The sequence below is a fragment of the Sylvia atricapilla genome, chromosome 5 (assembly GCF_009819655.1).
Source record: "Sylvia atricapilla isolate bSylAtr1 chromosome 5, bSylAtr1.pri, whole genome shotgun sequence".
Lineage (NCBI taxonomy): Eukaryota > Metazoa > Chordata > Aves > Passeriformes > Sylviidae > Sylvia > Sylvia atricapilla.
The window spans coordinates 22,436,798-22,453,143 of record NC_089144.1 but is presented as its reverse complement, the minus strand read 5'-3'; the positions used below and the strand labels follow the sequence as shown (position 1 = coordinate 22,453,143).

The window sequence follows — 16,346 nt, the reverse complement described above, 5'->3', positions numbered from 1 at the left end:
TTTCCATGGAATCTTGGAATAATTAAGGTCGAAAAAGTCCTCATTGAGTCCAACTATTCCCCCAGCACAGCCATGTCCCACTAAGCCATGTCCCCAAGTGCCACATCCAGTTGTCTCTGAAACCCCTGCAGAGATGGGGACTCCACCACTCCTGAGCTTTTCCTGGATCCCCTTGGGATTTGCCTTTCTGTGCTTCCCACTCCTCTGGGGATTCCCTCCCTGGCTGTCCTCTCCCAATCCTGCTGGGGGACATGATCCAAGAGTTTGAGGACCTGCTGCTGCCCATGGATCACCATCAATCCCTTTTTTTCCACAGCCAGACCTTCCTGCTCCTCTTCATCTAGGCCACATTCCAGCTACAGCTACTTCCACACTGACATTCCTTGGATCCTCCCGCCAGGTGCCACCACCTGTCCCATCCCGAGCTGGATGTGTCCCCACAAGATGGGAATTCCTGGTGGTGGCTGATGCAGAGCCATGGTCCTTCATTCCTGGAATCCTTTTTTTCCTTCCTTTCCAGAATTCTTCCTGAAATTCCTCCTGGAATACTTCCTAGAGGCCTCACTTCTTGGAATCCTTCCTTCTTTCCCAGAATCCTTCCTTCCTGGAATCCTTTTTTCCTTCCTGGAATCCTTTTTTCCTTCCTGGAATCCTTTTTTCCTTCCTGGAATCCTTCCTCCCTTCTTGGAATCCATTCTTCCTTCCTGAAATCCTGGAATCCCGTACCTAACACTTGGCCACCAAAAACGGGGCATCCTTGTGGATCACCATCCACCTCTCCACCTTCCCTCGTCCCAAAAACCCAAACCATTTCCAAAGAAGGGCTTTGCTCCCATCCTGAGCCACCACGGGCGGGATTTTGGGAACTTCTCCATCATTCCCAGTGCTTCCAGAGGGATGTCCAGAGCTTGGGGATCAAATTAAGATGCCTTAAGGGTGCCTAATCCATCGGTGTCCTTAAGCGGCTTTGCCATGTTTGCTGCCTACGTGCTCCTTCCTGGGGATTCTGATCCATGGAGTGTTATCCCAACCCTCAGCTGGAAAATTCCTGCTTCCCACCAAGAACTGAACACAGGGTGGTGATGAGGATTAGAAAAAAAAAATCCTGAAATGCAATGAAAAGCTCAAATCTTCTGGAAAACCTTGGGGTTTTCCCTACGAGGACGAGAGGAAAACATCGTGTTTTGGGATGGAGAGGAGGGAATGTGGGAGGTGCCACATGGGAGAAGGAAAAGGGAGGTTTGGGAAGTGGGAATGCAGCCTAATTATGGGTGTTTGTTGGGATAATTAGCAAATTTCCCATCAAAAGGGGTTTGTGGGGTGTCTGGGATGGAAAAGCACCTGATGTGGAGGGATTGGGGGATTCAGTTAACCCCCCCACCCCTAAACTGAGAAACCCTCTAATTTAAGGACCCCACTAAACTGACCCCCCCCCCATTTAAGGACCTAAATTGAGAACCTCCCCAATATTAATGAACATCCCTTTAAATAAAGGATCGCCCACATAGGGGACTTCCCCCAAACAAAGAACCCCCTTGAATTTTATGTCCTGCTAACGAGAGGACCCACCCAAACAGAGGACCCCAGCAAATTAAGAACCCTCCCCCCAAATAGAGGATCTTTCCCTAAATTAGGAAACCCCTCCCAAACTGAGGACTCCTATAATGGAGGACCCTCCCAGATTGAAAACTCCCCCAAGATGATGAATACCCTAAATAGAGGGAACCCTCAGATTAAGAAACCCACCAAAACTGAGGACCCCCCCCCCCGCCAAAAAGCGAGGTCTGTCCCCAGATAAAGAATCCCCCATAAACTGAGGGTCCCCCTCCAAGTGGAGGAAATGCCCTAAACTAAGGAATCCCCCAAACTGAGGAACACCCTAAATTAAAGGGCTCCCCTAAACTGAGACCACCCCAAATAAAGGCCTCCCCCAAAATAAGGGACCCTCCAAATTAAGAAGCCCCCCAAACTGACGGCTCCCTAAACTGAAGTTCCCCCCCACGCCCCAAGTAAACAAAGGAGTCCCCCAAATTGAGGAACCCCCATAAATTAAGGAGCGCCATCCAAATTTAGGACCACCCCCCATATAAAGGATCCCCCCGACGCACTCGGAGCCCGTAGGGGCGGCTACGGTACTGCGCATGCGCGCCGCGCCCCCACCACGGTGGCAGCGCCGCTCGCGCGCGCGTTGCTCCCGCCCCTTGAGTGACAGCCCCGGCAGCCAATAGCGTGGCGTTTCGGACTGTGATTGGCAGGCGCGTGGGCGGGGCGCAGGTGGCCCGGCCCCGCCCCTCCCGGCGCGGTCCCCTCACGGCGGCGGCTCCATTTTCTCGCGCTCCCGCGGCCCCCGCGTAGCGCCCGGTTCGCCTCAGCCCCGGCCGAGAAACCCCCGAGACACCGCGCGCCGCCATGAATGAGGAGTACGACGTGATCGTGCTGGGCACCGGCCTCACGGTGAGGAGCAGCCGCCGCCCGCTCGCGCCTCGGGCCTGCTGCGGGCGGCCGCCGCCCTGCCCCGCCCCGCCGCCCCCCCCTCCGCCATCCCCCAGCTTCTGCGGCTGACCCCCTTCCCCATCTCTCACCCGCCCCGGTGCCGCTGTCCTTTTGCCCGTCTATCACCTGATTTCCCCCCCCCAGCCTGGGGTTTGAGCCCCCCCCTGCCTCGGGCACTCGGGTCTTTATCCCCTCCCCCAGGATGTGCGGTCCCCTCCCCTGTCGCTCACCTGATTATCACCCCACTCCCCCCATTCAGGTCGTTTATTTAGCTGTCACCTGTCCATCGTAGCCCCCCCGCCTCTGTCTGGATGCTTCCCCCTGTCCCCATCCCCAGTATTACCGGGGATCTGATGTATGTGACCCCCTTGGGACCGCTGGGTGCTTTCCCTCATCATTAATTATCACAGCACCCCCCCGGCTTCAGTCCCACCCCCACCCTGGATCCTTTCCCATTCATCTCCAGCCTGGGATCCTCCTCCTCCGCCCCTCACCATTACCCCGGGGGTCTGGTGTGTGTGACCCCCCTGGGTCATTTCCCCATCGTTCGTTCTCGCGGCACCCCCCAGCTCCTATCCCAGCCCCACGCCGGATCCTTCTCCCCATCCCTAACTGGACCCCCGGGGTTCGGTTTTTAATATCATTTATATCCATTTTACAACAGCTGCTCGTGTTTGGATCCACCCCCGTCCCCTATCCCCGCCGTTCCCAGGGGGCCCCAGGAAATGCGGTTGTTTTGCGGAGGGAGGGCGTGGGGAGCCTCGGACAAGAAAACGCCGACGGGCATTTATCGCCTTTTATTTATTTTTTGAAATTATTACCTTATTTTTTTCCCTTCACACGTCTCTTCCCCTGCCCCCCCCGCCCCTACCCCGTACCACAAACCCAGCGTGGCTGCAGGTCCGTGCAGGGTGGAGGCAGCCGTGGTTATCCCCCCCCTCTCCATCCCCATTCCCGCTCCGCCTTTGCAGCCTTCGGCTCCATCCAGCCCTGACTGCAGCAGGAGGGGGATGGGAGCCTGGCGAGCCTGTCAAATTTCCCTTATTCCCCCCCTCCAAAAAGAAAAAAATCCCCTTTCCTGCGACGTCGCTGCATCCCGGTGATCCCTAAGGAAAGCTGACAGCTGATGGGGGTGCGGCGGAGGGAGAGCGATGAGCCGTGGTGGGGCTTTGTCCTATTGTGGAGGATGCAGCCCCGCGCCGCAGGCAGCCCTGGGGGATAAAAAACCATGGCAGTGTCTTTGCCCGGAGGTTTTGCGGGAGGATTTCTCCCGATTCCTGCATCCTTGGAGGCCGGGAGATGCCGCGGGAGGGCGGATTGCAGGTTACAAATGCGAGGCATTGTTTGGAGAAGGGGGGAAGAGAAAATCCAATATGGTGGAGAGGCTTTCTTCCTTGTGCCTTTCCTGCTTTTGTTCCCTCCTGTTAATGGGAGAAGGTGGCTGGACAAAAGGATCTTACTTGGGGTTGGCCTGGCAAGGGTTTCCCCCACTTTCCCTAGGGATGGTGATTAAATTGAAATCCACACGTTTCCTCCTGTGGTTTGGGCGCTGTGATTGATGGGGCTGCTGACACAGGACCCCACGGAAAGGCAGAGCTGGATTATCATCCCCCTCTTTTTGGCTTTGGGAGGAAGGGTAACAAACCTGGAGTGTGTCAAGTGTGGGAGCCTCTGCTGTAGGGGACACCCGACTTTCCCAGTCGCTTTCATTCCTTTCAAGGAATTCCTTTGAGGTGGAGGAATGGCTTAGGAGGAAAAAGCTTCTTCCCTTTGATAGGGAAAGCTGGAGTCTGTCCTAAAGCCTGCCCCTGGCTCAGCAAAGCAGGGAAAGGGACTTTTGGGGAGGAGAAATATAATGAGCTTGGTAGTGAAGGGGCCTCCAATAGATCCGAGCGCCATTAAAATGTTAATTTATGCTTTGGTGTGAGCGGGGTATCAAGTTGGTGAACGCAGGGCTTAATCTCAAACTGACAAATGCCAGTGTAAATTTGACAAAAGGCCTCTTGTGAAATCACTCTTAAGACAAGCTCCTGCTAATGAGCAGCAGTTGAGTTAAAAGGAATAAATTAGGGCTGTATTTGAAGGTGTGCTGATCAAACTCCAGAGCCTGGGAATAGCCAAGGAGCTCGGATTTTGCTTCTGGTGTGCTGGCTTTCCCTCTGAAATACCAATTAGAGTGGACTTCATCTTGTCTTGAGCAGCTGATGTGGAAAAGAATGGAAATCAGAGGTGCTGGTGCAGCCTGGAATTCCTGGTGTTGGCTCAACCCTTGTGGCTGGTGAGTGGAGCTGGATCAGGCTGAGCTGAAGCATTCACCTGCGCTCACATGAAGCTTTGAAGGTTGCTCCTCCAGCTTTGGTACCAGTGCTGGCACAGTCAGGCTTCCTGAAGAAAAGGAACTGGAAACACCTCCAGTTGTTCCTTTTCTTTTCCAAAGGAGCTGTCGGGGAAGTTCTGGTGATGTTTGCAACCACCCTTTCCTTCAAGCTGGTCCTGGATTCTGCTGCTGAAGAATCTGAGGTTATGTCTGGATCTGGAGGTGGTTTTTTTTTTCCAAAGGGAAAGTTCAGTTGTTGGTTTAAAGAGGAAGAATGAGGCCGTTTGAGGCTTTGTAAAAGAGCACAAACATGTCCATTGTAGTGGTCGTTCTGGTTGGGTCTGTGGGGCCTGTGAGTGCACGTGTGAGTTTCACTGGGATGGATCTGGAAGTGCAACATAAATATTTCAGGTGTTAATCTCTTCCTCGACCAATAATGAAGGACTAAAGGCAGCTTTAGGACTGGGATTACTGGCACTCAAACTATTTCAGCTTTTCCCTTCTGTGTGCTAATCAGAGATGGCACCCCACTGCAGTGCCAGTTCACAGAGGTGTGTCTTAGCACTGTGGGGAAAAATAATCCTGAATTACTGCTGATACAACCCCTCAGACCTCCCCCAGCTGCAGTGAGCTCCATGGCTCCTCCTGCATGGATCAGTGTGAAGTAGCAGGTCCTGGTGGGTCTGGATGTGGGAGAGCTGGTAGATCTTCCAGCTGCCTCATTCCTGGTGGGAATGGCTTCTCCAGGTTGCTGGAGCTTTAATAGCTTTAAGGTTCTCATCTTAGGCTTTCCATGTGTGTCGTGTGGCAGATTAGGGATCATCTTCCTGCAGACCTACTGCACAAACTCGTTTTTAATCTGGTGCAGTGGTCACAGACTGGAGAGCCCCTCGTGGTTGTATTTTCACACCTCTCTTTTCAGTTCTTTGCAATTTCCACCTCTGGTGTGGAAGTGGCTTGGTACTTCCTCACCTGGCTATTTTGGAGTGAGATGTTATGCCTGGTGACAGGCTCTGTTTTACCTGCCCTCTGTGCTTGTACAAAGTTATTTTCCTTGAATTTTGGGGATAATGAAACCCTCCAGTTCAGCCCCAGTAGGTGAATGCTGTGTTTCTGCTGAGGTTTCACTCTCTGCAGGCTGAACTAAGCTTCTTACCTGGCAGCTGCCTCCCCATGTTAAAGCTATTCAAATCCACCACAAAGATACACATTCACTTTCTGCAGGAGCAGAGGAGCCACGCTCAGGGGTTCAGGATATATTTATTCCTATGGGCCCAGGCCTCACTGCCTGAAGAGCCTCAGAGTGTCTGTGAGCCCCGTGTGGACTGTCACTGTCCCCTGGTAGTGGAGGGGATTGTTCCAGTGCAGTGAGGAGCTGGTTTTGCAGTCTGTAGGATGAGCAGAGCTTTGGGTGTGAGGTGGAATTGCCTGTGTCGCTTCCTCCAGGTGATGACCCTGCCTGGGTTGGACCAAACCTCTCCAGAGGTCCCTTCCAAGCCCATTGTGTGACTGTGGCCACAGCAGGGCCCTGCCTTTCGAAGAAAGAGCCTGGCAGTGCCAGAGCCCGTTCCCGAAGCCGAAGGGATTTTTTGCTCGGTGCTTTGCCCAATCTTCCCCTCGGCGCCGTCACAGGAGCGCCGCTGGCTCCAGTTTCCATCGGGCTGTCTGAGCCTTTCTGAACTGCCGCCCTACTTGGAGAAAATCCACAGAAACCTCCTGCTTCCCTCCACTCCTCAAGGCCTCTGCCTGCACAAGGGCTGCTCATGGCCAGCTCCTGCGCTCCAGAGAAGAGCTGATGGTCTTAAGCAAGCATGGAAACACCAAGTTACTCCTTATTTTTATTTCCATGGATTCACAGTGGATGTGCTGTCTCCGCATTCCCAATACTGGTTTCTCCCTGCTTCCCTGGCCATTTGCAGTGGCTGAGTGTTGCTGCAAACGACACTGATGGTGCTCAGACTCAGTGGTTCATTCAGCAGCACAATGAGCTCCTGGGAGCCTCCGTAACCTGAACTGGCTGAGGGAGTGCATTGTAGTAGCAGCGTGACTGCAATTTGCATGAGGATTCTGTTGGATCTGGACACCCGGAGCTCTCCCTGCTGTGTCCTGCTGCTGCTCTCAGCAGCTGCCCCCTGTTCCTGTTGGGTGGTGGCGACGTTTATAAAACGGCAAAAAAATGCACAGATTTGAGCTCTGACGCTTCCCCTTTTTTGCTTTGCACTCTAAACTCTCCCCAGCCCTCCCCTTATCAGCACAGTTTGTTTTCCTGGCTCCCTGACCCACACCACAGCGGTTCCTGCTCCTGCAGCCAGCACGGCATCCAGAGGAATTGCTGAGCTGGGAGATCAATCCATTGTGCAGCCGTGTGCTTTATGGCCGGCATGGCTGCAGAGGGAAGTGGCCTGAAAGGGCTGTGCAGCATTTCAGTGCCTGTTCAGTGAGCCTTGGCTTAAAGAGCAGTGCAGCAGCTCCACCTCAGTCCCCACAGCCGTGTTTGATGCGTGTGAAGAGCTGCTTAAGGCCTCTCATCTCTTCTGCTGGTGTCCAGATTCACTCCAAGGGCTGCTGGTAATTTGGACAGGTGACCTGCAGAAGGGACGCACACTTCCTCTTCTGGGAAGACAGAGCAAGGAATGCTTTGAGGTTAAGTGGGTGACTGTAATCAGCTGACATCCAGACCAGTGGATGTAGCTTTGACTGGAGCTCCATCTCTCCTTTTGGTACTTACTGAGCGGTGAAATCCTGCTTGGCTTCCTTGTGGCTCAGCTCCAGCATGGACACTTGCAGTCCTGTGCCACCATCTGGCAGAGCTGGTGAGCCAAAGTTCTGGGAGTTGTTCCAGGGGGGGAAAAAATCACAGGGTAGAGCAAGTCCAGCCACAGAGCTCTGTGAATTTAACTGGTTGCTGATGATGCCCTTGGTATGACAGCCCTGCCTTGGGTGTGGTTAATCATTAACACTTCCACTCCTGTGGTTACTCAGAATTGTAGGCCTTGAGTAGTGACTTCCCACAGGGTTTGGTGCAGCTGTATCTGCTGGGAGGGTCTCTCTGCTTGCTCCAGCCTGTGGGGGAAAAAGGAGGAACCTTGTAGGATCTTTGGAAGGATGGTACAGTGGAAGGAGCAGCTGATGGATCATGGAGACCTTTGTGGGCAGCACTATGGCTCACTACTCCCAGTCACGTGGAGATCGTGGAGCCCTGTGGGCACCGTGCTGGAAATCTTCCATGTCTTCAGGGACTGAATTCAGAGTGTCCTTGCTGTGCATGAGGCAGCTCCAGCTTTGCTCCTCAGGTCCTTGGCTGGATTTTGGTGACAGACTGGCCAGCAGTGCCCTGCTATCCCAACGGAGAAGGTTTTTCCATTGCCACCTGGAAGCACCAGCACAGCAAATCCTCAGCCTGCCAACCATCCCTGCACCTCCAGATGTCTGACCTTCAGCACAAAACAACCCCTGAGAGCTACTGTGGCTGGGGAAGTTGATTTTACAGCTTCCTTTACAACAAAGATTGACTGGAGTCAGGATTTACAAACCATCCACAGTGGGAAACTCTTGGTGTTGGTGGTTTTCCTGACTGACACCTGCACTGGTCAGTGTGGAGCTAGAAATGAACCTCCTGCACTCCACGGGAGGGGGAAGTGACACAGGAGGAGAGTCCTGACTGAGGTGCTTGTGGAATAAACAGGAAGGATCTCCTGGAGACTCAGATCTCTGCAGGAGGGCTGGGCTGCAGGGAGGAATCCTGTCAGATGTGCAGTGCTGGCATCTCTCAGCAGCTGGATAGGGATTCACAAACTGAATCAAAACTTTGGAAGGGTTTGAGTGGGAAGGACCTTGGGACACCTTCCACAGGTTTCTCCAAGTCCCACCCTTCATGTGAGACGTGGCCAGGATCTACCAGTGAGATGGTGATGGCGAAGGAGAGCTCTGGATTCAGAACTCAGCCAGAATTCTGCTGCTGGAGGGAGCTGAGGCAGAGCGAGATCAGTCAAACCTCCAAGATAAGCTGCCCTAAGCACGCAAACATTCAAGTTTGTGTTAAGCTCTTTGGCTGGGGAATGCCAGCACCGGTGCAAAGTCGTGTTTTAATGGGGATTTAGTTGTGCAAGGCCTGAGCTGGTTCTGCAGGCTGTGTGTGCTCTGTGGTGAGGCTCAGCCTCTTGGGGCTGCAGTCAGCCACAACAGCTGATCTGCTGCTCCAGGGAACCTCAGTGGGGACAGAGCAAGGATAAAGCACCCAAGTGCTTTCATTTATTCTTTATGCTGCTCTCTGAGAGAAGCTCTTGGTTATCCTGAGTGTGGCAAGTATTAATAATTGAGCTGCTCAGGAGACTGATTGAAGTCCAGGTAAGATTTCATACTTCTCCTGCCTCTCTGTGGACATCCTTAAACTGGTAGCCTTAGAGGACAGATTTTCCTTTGGCTTAAATGCATGGAATTCCCAAAAAATCCCTCTGATAGGTGGTGGTTGTGTAGCTCTAACCCTTTGCTTGGCTTGCCCAGAGCAGACAATAAATTGATGAAGAGGTTAATCTGCTTCCAGGAGGTTCCTGAATTCTGGAATGAGGCAACTGCTGTGCTTGTTTGCAGAGGGCTCTGCAGCTACCTGCACTGGAGCTGTCTGAACATGCTCTTCCTTAGGAAAAATGGGAAGTAGGAGGCTCCAGTGCAGCTGACCTGTCCCTTGCATCCTTTCCTCCCTGCAGGAATGCATCCTCTCTGGGATTATGTCAGTGAATGGAAAGAAAGTCCTTCACATGGATCGGAATTCTTACTATGGAGGGGAAAGTGCATCCATTACACCCCTGGAAGATGTAAGTGTGGCCGGAGCCCCGTCCTTCTGTCCTTCCCGGGCACATAAAGGGCATTTAATCCCAGTTAGCCTCAGGATGCCTTCAAATTAATGACCCTGAGGGTTTCCTTTGAGTCAAGAAGTGTTCTGGCACTTCCTCAGCAGGCAACAGTGAGGAAAACACCGTTGTGGGGTGTTTGGAGTGGGTAGATTGTGTTGTGTCCTGGAATTCCCAGCTGGAATCCAAGCAAATCCAAGCATGGAGCATTCCACAGCTGGATGTTAAAACTATTCAGCTAAATTGTAAATTAGGTTAAGAAATGTCATATTAAACAGTTCATCAGGTTCATAAATTCCCAAATCCTTGGCTGGAGAAAGCCTGGATGAGCTGAATTACACTGCCTGCTTCTTACTGTAACAATTGACTGGATGTGTTTGTGCGTGTTCCAAACTCAAATTGGAGCTAAAACTGCAGCCAGAAGCTGCCTCTGAAGAGCTTGTGTTCAGCCTGGAGCTGTGGGGGTGGAAAGTGTGTCCATGTGTGGGAGAATTGACACCCAGACAGATTTCCTGGACTATAATAAGTTCTGTATTCTCTTCTCCAAAGCTCTACAAAAGGTTTAATCTCCCGGGAGCTCCACCAGAATCTATGGGGCGGGGAAGAGACTGGAACGTGGACCTCATCCCAAAATTCCTTATGGCTAATGGTGAGTGAGCCTCAGCTCCCAGTTATTCCTTGGACTGGTGCTGGGTGCTGGAATAGCACAGGGACTGCCATTCCAATCCTTATCCTTGAATCCATGTGATCCAAACCCCTGTGAAGTGGTGCAGGAAGATTCCAGATTAGAGATCCCAGCCAAGGCTTTAGTCCCAGTTTATCCTCAGCCTGCTGTGGGGATTGAGCCTGGGGAAGGGTTTGTTGTGTTGGAAGAGCTGCCCTGGGAGCTGCTGTGTCCATGTTTGCCTGTTCCCCTTGCAGGTCAGTTGGTAAAGATGCTGCTCTACACAGAAGTCACTCGTTACTTGGACTTCAAGGTGATTGAAGGCAGCTTCGTCTACAAGGGAGGAAAGATCTACAAAGTTCCTTCCACTGAGGCAGAAGCTTTGGCCTCCAGTGAGTAGCTGCACCTTCTCTGTTCCCTCTGAATCCCCCAAACAAAGGCAAACCCATCCCCTGGGATATTCTTGATGCTCCTCATGTGTTAAGGAGCATCCTCAGGGTTCTCCTGCACCTCTTTGACTTCAAGCACCCCTTGCAATATGAGCCTTGGGTTTGCTAAGCTCTCATTTCCTTCCAAGCTGCCTGTTCAGTGAGATTCTGCTGAGAACCTGGCAGTGTTTTCCTTCCTCAAGAGGTTCCATTTGGGGCTCGTTGCTGCCAGCTCTGCCATAAATATTTGATGTCATGTCCTTGTTGGAGTTGTGTGTGTGAAAAAAACATTGCAGGAAATTGGAATGACTAATTCTTACATATGGCACCTCAAACCTTGATTGTTGCCTACTTAAATTTCACTCCTCAAATAAAACTAATAACAGTGTGGTGAAATCCATTAGGATCTAGAGGGCATTCCATGAGCTCCAGATGTGGGATGTGAAAAATCTGATGAGGTGACTCCTTGCAGTTAAAGCCCCAGATCTGGAGGGCTGAGCCTTCCTCACGGCAGATCTTCCTGAAGGAATCAGGAGTTCCTTGTCCAGCCTTGTCTTTGGGGTTTGAGGGACAGGACAAAGGGGAATGGCCTTAGGCTAAAGGAGAGCAGGGCTGGATGGGATCTTGGGAAGGAATTCCTGGCTGGGCTGGAATTCCCAGAGAAGCTGTGGCTGCCCCTGGATCCCTGGAATGTCCAAGGTGAGGTTGGAGCAGCCTGGGACAGTGGGAGGTATCTCTGCCCATGGGGGTGGCACTGAAGACCTTTAAGGTCCCTTCCAACCCAAACCATTCCTTGTTTGAACACTCAGGGGTTCTTACCCACTGCTGATAATGGAAAAGACACAAAAGTCATTGAAGATTTGTTGAGTTCTGCCAAAACCCCAATTCTGCTGGATTTTCACAGAACCCTGGTTCTGCTGGATTCTCACATAACCCAAATCCTGCTGAATTCTCACAAAACCTTGATTCTGAATTCTCACCAAACCCCAATTCCTGTTGAAGTCTCACCAAACCCTGGTTCTGCTGAATTCTCACCAAACCCTGAATCTGAAATCTCATCAAACGCCAATCCTGCTGAATTCTCAGCAAACCCTGGTTCTGCTGAATTCTCAGCAAACCCTGGTTCTGAATTCTCACCCTCCCTTGCTCTCAGGTTTAATGGGTTTGTTTGAGAAGCGCCGGTTCAGGAAATTCCTGGTTTATGTGGCCAACTTTGATGAGAATGACCCGCGGACCTTCGAGGGCGTGGACCCCAAGAAAACCACCATGAGGGATGTGTACAAGAAGTTTGACCTGGGCCAAGATGTAATTGACTTCACGGGCCATGCCCTGGCTCTCTACAGGACTGATGAGTAAGTGGGGCTCATCCCAAATCCCAGGATTTGGGGTTAGGATGGGATTGATTATTTTAAATTTTGAGCGTTCCTGAGTAAAATTTGTGCCCCTAAAAGGGAACTCCCAGGAGCAGCTGGAGGGTGGGGAGGGAAACTTCATGGCAAGTCAATGTTTTGCTGGTTTGGGAAACATCCGAAATGGTGTAATTGTCCTTCCCAGCTATCTAGATCAACCCTGCCAAGAAACAATCAACAGGATTAAGTTGTACAGCGAGTCACTGGCTCGATATGGGAAAAGCCCCTACCTGTACCCCCTCTATGGCCTTGGAGAGCTGCCCCAGGGATTTGCAAGGTGAGCACTTGGCTTTGATTCTGGGTTTCCTTCAATGGGGTGTGCAGGTGGAGGTGTGGAGTCAGCGCTCGAGCTTCCACAGTGTGACGCTGCATAAAATGCTGTGGTTCTTAATGGTTCGTACACTTAATTAAGAGGTGGTTCCTCCACATGAGATTCTTTCTCTCTGGGCTTTACCTCTGGATTTGCTCAGAGATCCTGTTGGCAGAGTGTGTTTAAGCAGAGGGTTTTGAGGAGGTTAAGCTCTGAAGTGGGGTTTATCTGAGTGGAGCAGACCCTGGGGGCTGGAAGGGGCTGTTCCAATGCAGCCCTGGAGGTGCTGAAGGGATTTTCCTGTTGCAGGCTCAGTGCAATCTATGGAGGCACCTACATGCTCAACAAGCCCATTGAGGAGATCGTCATCGAGAACGGCAAAGTGGTCGGGGTCAAGTCTGAGGGGGAGGTACAGACCCTTCCCACCTTCCTTGCTCCCCACCCCACATCTGCCCCTCACAGCTCGGATCTTCTGGGTTTGAGCACAACAGCTACAGAGAAATACCCTTCTTAAGCCCAAGGGCCAAATGTGCTGGGCTGGGGCTGCTCTGTCTGTGCCCAAATGTCCTGATGGCTGCAGTCCTTTCCACCCAAACCATTCCAAACTTTACATTCAGTATGTGAACCCCCATGCAGGAGGGTTTTCTCCAGCCTCATCCCAAAACCTCCTCCAGCCTCATCCCAAAACCTCCTCCAGCCTCATCCCAAAACCTCCTCAGCAACATCCCAAAACCCCCTCCAGCCTCCATGCAGGAGTTGGGATGAGGTCGACATGGGCTGGCAGTGAATAATTCAGCTGTTCCTTGTGTCTAACCTGGAACCAGCTCTGCCCTTGGCACTTGGAGCTGCTCTGACAGCTGGCACGTGGTCTGCCTTCCTTCCTGCAGCTTCTCCTGCAGCTGCCTGGATAAAACTGGCAATGCTGCAGCTCCTGAACTGGGAATTCAGGAGCTCTGAGTATGCTCCTGGCTGAGCAGGCACTCCCAGCACAGTTCAGTCCCTTGGGAGTGGGAATGACATGTCCTGGCTGGGAGCAGAGGTGACAATGCACATCAGAGACCAAACTGTGCAGCCTGGAAATTTCAGATTGCTCAGATACTGAATTATTTTGGGAAAACGGATTTTTGATGTCAACTGGGTGATTTTCCACGCTCAGGTGGCTCGCTGCAAACAGCTCATCTGCGACCCCAGCTACGTGTCAGACCGAGTGACCAAGGTGGGCCAGGTGATCAGGGTCATCTGCATCCTCAGCCACCCCATCAAGAACACAAATGATGCCAACTCGTGCCAGATCATCATTCCACAGAACCAGGTCAACCGGAAATCAGGTGTGTGCACACGGCTGGGGCTGTGCTCCCTGTTCTCTCTGGGTGAGGGACATGGACACCTCAGGGTCTGCTCCAGGAGATTCTGGATCCCAGCAAGGCTGAGCTTTAGTTCAGAGCCCTTAGGGGAGGGGGCTGTGGTTGGAAAAGCTTGGGAGGAAGCTGCAGCAGACTGGGAGAGGGGTGTGAGGGCTGGGGGTGTGTGCAGGGGCTGTCTGCAGGGGCTGTCTCAGCCTGGAGCAGAGCCTTAGGAATCCCACTGGATTTCAGCAGCCAGCAGGGGAAACTGGATTTGGGGGATCTCCATGTCCAGGCTGCTCAAGGAGGAGATGAGAGCACGTAGGGCAAGGATGGGGCTCATTCCAAGGTCTCTGAACAACGCAAGGGGTGCCAGGTGCCAGGGCAGTGGGAAGAGGTGCAGGCAGGGTTTGGAATGAGGCTGGAGAAGCTTTTGGGATGAGGCTGAAGAGGTTTTGGGATGTCACTGAAGAGGTTTTGGGATGAGGCAGAGGAGGTTTGGGGATGAGGTTGAAGAGGTTTGAGGATGTTGCTGGAGAGTTTTTGGGATGAGGCTGGAGAAGTTTTTGGGATGATGCTGAGGAGGTCTAGGGTGAAGCTGGAGGAGGTTTGGGGCTGCAGCTGTGGCCTGTCCCCGCAGATATCTACGTGTGCATGATCTCCTCTGCTCACAACGTGGCGGCGCAGGGCAAGTACATCGCCATCGCCAGCACCACTGTGGAGACCGCAGACCCTGAGAAGGAGATCAAGCCAGCCCTGGACCTCCTGGAGCCCATTGAGCAGAAGTGAGTCCTCAGAGAGCTCCTCTCCCTCTGTGCTGGGAGATTGGAGCCATCCGCCTGCCAGGAGCTGTTCGGAGCTCCCTCGAGTGCTGCCCTTGGACCAAACCATTCCTGCTCTAAAACCACCCTGCGCCTTTTCCTTTTTCTCCCCAGGTTTGTGAGCATCAGCGACCTGTTTGCACCGACCGACCTGGGCACTGAGAGCCAGGTGAGTGAGGGCTGAGTCATTTCAGATCTGGGAGGGGATTTCAGGCTCCAGCTCGGGGCTCCAACGCTGCCTCTGCTTCCAGATCTTCATCTCACGCACTTACGACGCCACCACCCACTTTGAGACGACGTGCGACGACATCAAAGATATTTACAAGAGGATGATGGGGTCAGAGTTCGACTTTGAGGAGATGAAACGCAAGAAGAACGACATCTATGGGGAGGAGGAGCAGCAGTAATGAGAGTCTCTAATTAGGAGAAGTTTAAATCGGCTAATATGAATATATAAGGAACTTAATGAACACTGTACGAAATTCAATATTGTAAGGCCTGCTTTTGTAATCCCATCTCTGAGAGATTGAAGAGTACTGCACTGGTAATGTTCCCTTTTTGGATATCATGTGTTAATTATTTCATTCTAGTAGGGCTGCTGTCCAGAATCTGGCAAATTCCTGACTAACCTCCTAAGTGAAAGGCAAGACTGAACTTAATATTATTATTATTATTATTTTTGCAGATGTAGACGTGGGTGCAGATTTGAAATAACTCATTGACAGCTGTGTCTTACCTTGTCTTTTTAATCATTTGTAAAACATCCTTCACAACCCTGTGCTTCTGGTGAGCTCGTAGATGTGACGCTGATGTCACTCAAACCTGGTATCAAGGAAAATAGAAACTGAGCACTCCATTATTGTGGACAGCATCCCTAAAAGTCTCTCCCATCAATCTTTAACTCTGTGGCAAAGTTGTATCATGGACAAAGCCCACACCTATTGTAGCAGCAAATGTTGGCTTCGTTCTGGGCACAGAACTTAACCTCCACTTAAGCTTCTAAACCCGTTTACATCGGTTGGGACACAGCTGTGCCTAAGGCTCCTTTGTGTTTTAATCTTAATAAAATTGAGAGAACAAATTACAGAGCAGGCAAGATGTGGAAGTATTTTCTGTCCCCTGGTGGCTTCTCGGATGGACCAAACGGCGCTGCGGTATCGGCATGACAGAGCCTGTGCTTCTCGTGTCTCCTCAAGGCTCCAAATGATTTCTGTACTGCGAAGTAAAGCCAAATTCTGGAAACCAGTCCTGGCCTCTGGTCTGATTCACTGCACTTGTGGCTGGGATCCTGCAGGATCTCTGCCTGCCAGGGCTGAGATGGGAGCTGGAAATGTTTCCTGGTTCTGTGGTTCTTTGCAGGCTGTGCTGCTCAGGCTGTGCTCCAGCACAATCCCTGTTCCCTGCAGCCACCCCAGTGCTACAGCTGGAATAAATCATTCCTGCTCCGGGCTCCTCTCTGTCCTGAACCTGAGATATTCCAATCCGGAGTGATCCATCCAGATTCCCGGGCTGGCATTGGGCAGACAGCTCTCCAGGAGAAGCCCTGGAGCAGCTCTGCAGGGAGGCTCAGGGGCAGGGACTTTCCCTCAGCCCTTGCTGCTCCCGCAAAGGGAACTGAGCTTTGATCCCACCACGGTCCCAAAGCCTGGCTGAGCCCACCTGGGGCTTCCCCTCCTTCCTCTCAGCCGGGGCTTTTGGCACTTCCTCCTCC

The 16,346-nt window shown here is 52.2% G+C and overlaps 1 protein-coding gene across 1 annotated transcript; it reads left to right on the top strand.

Annotated features, from left to right (window-relative positions):
* The first annotated feature begins 2,284 nt into the window (after window positions 1-2,284).
* Window positions 2,285-15,880, top strand: GDI2 (GDP dissociation inhibitor 2). The gene is made up of 11 exons (XM_066318886.1): window positions 2,285-2,454; window positions 9,517-9,624; window positions 10,210-10,309; window positions 10,582-10,716; window positions 11,906-12,104; window positions 12,307-12,438; window positions 12,781-12,880; window positions 13,628-13,799; window positions 14,455-14,599; window positions 14,750-14,804; window positions 14,887-15,880. The coding sequence occupies exons 1-11, from the start codon at window positions 2,410-2,412 to the stop codon at window positions 15,040-15,042; spliced, it is 1,347 nt and encodes a 448-aa protein (XP_066174983.1). The 5' UTR covers window positions 2,285-2,409; the 3' UTR covers window positions 15,043-15,880.
* Window positions 15,881-16,346: the final 466 nt, after the last annotated feature.

Excerpts from the sequence above, each read along its gene's own strand:
- GDI2 (XM_066318886.1), top strand. The coding sequence starts at position 2,410 with ATGAATGAGGAGTACGACGTGATCGTGCTGGGCACCGGCCTCACG. Across the intron at positions 10,717-11,905 it reads GGCAGAAGCTTTGGCCTCCA|GTTTAATGGGTTTGTTTGAG; the intron begins GTGAGTAGCTGC and ends CCTTGCTCTCAG. Across the intron at positions 12,439-12,780 it reads CTGCCCCAGGGATTTGCAAG|GCTCAGTGCAATCTATGGAG; the intron begins GTGAGCACTTGG and ends TTCCTGTTGCAG.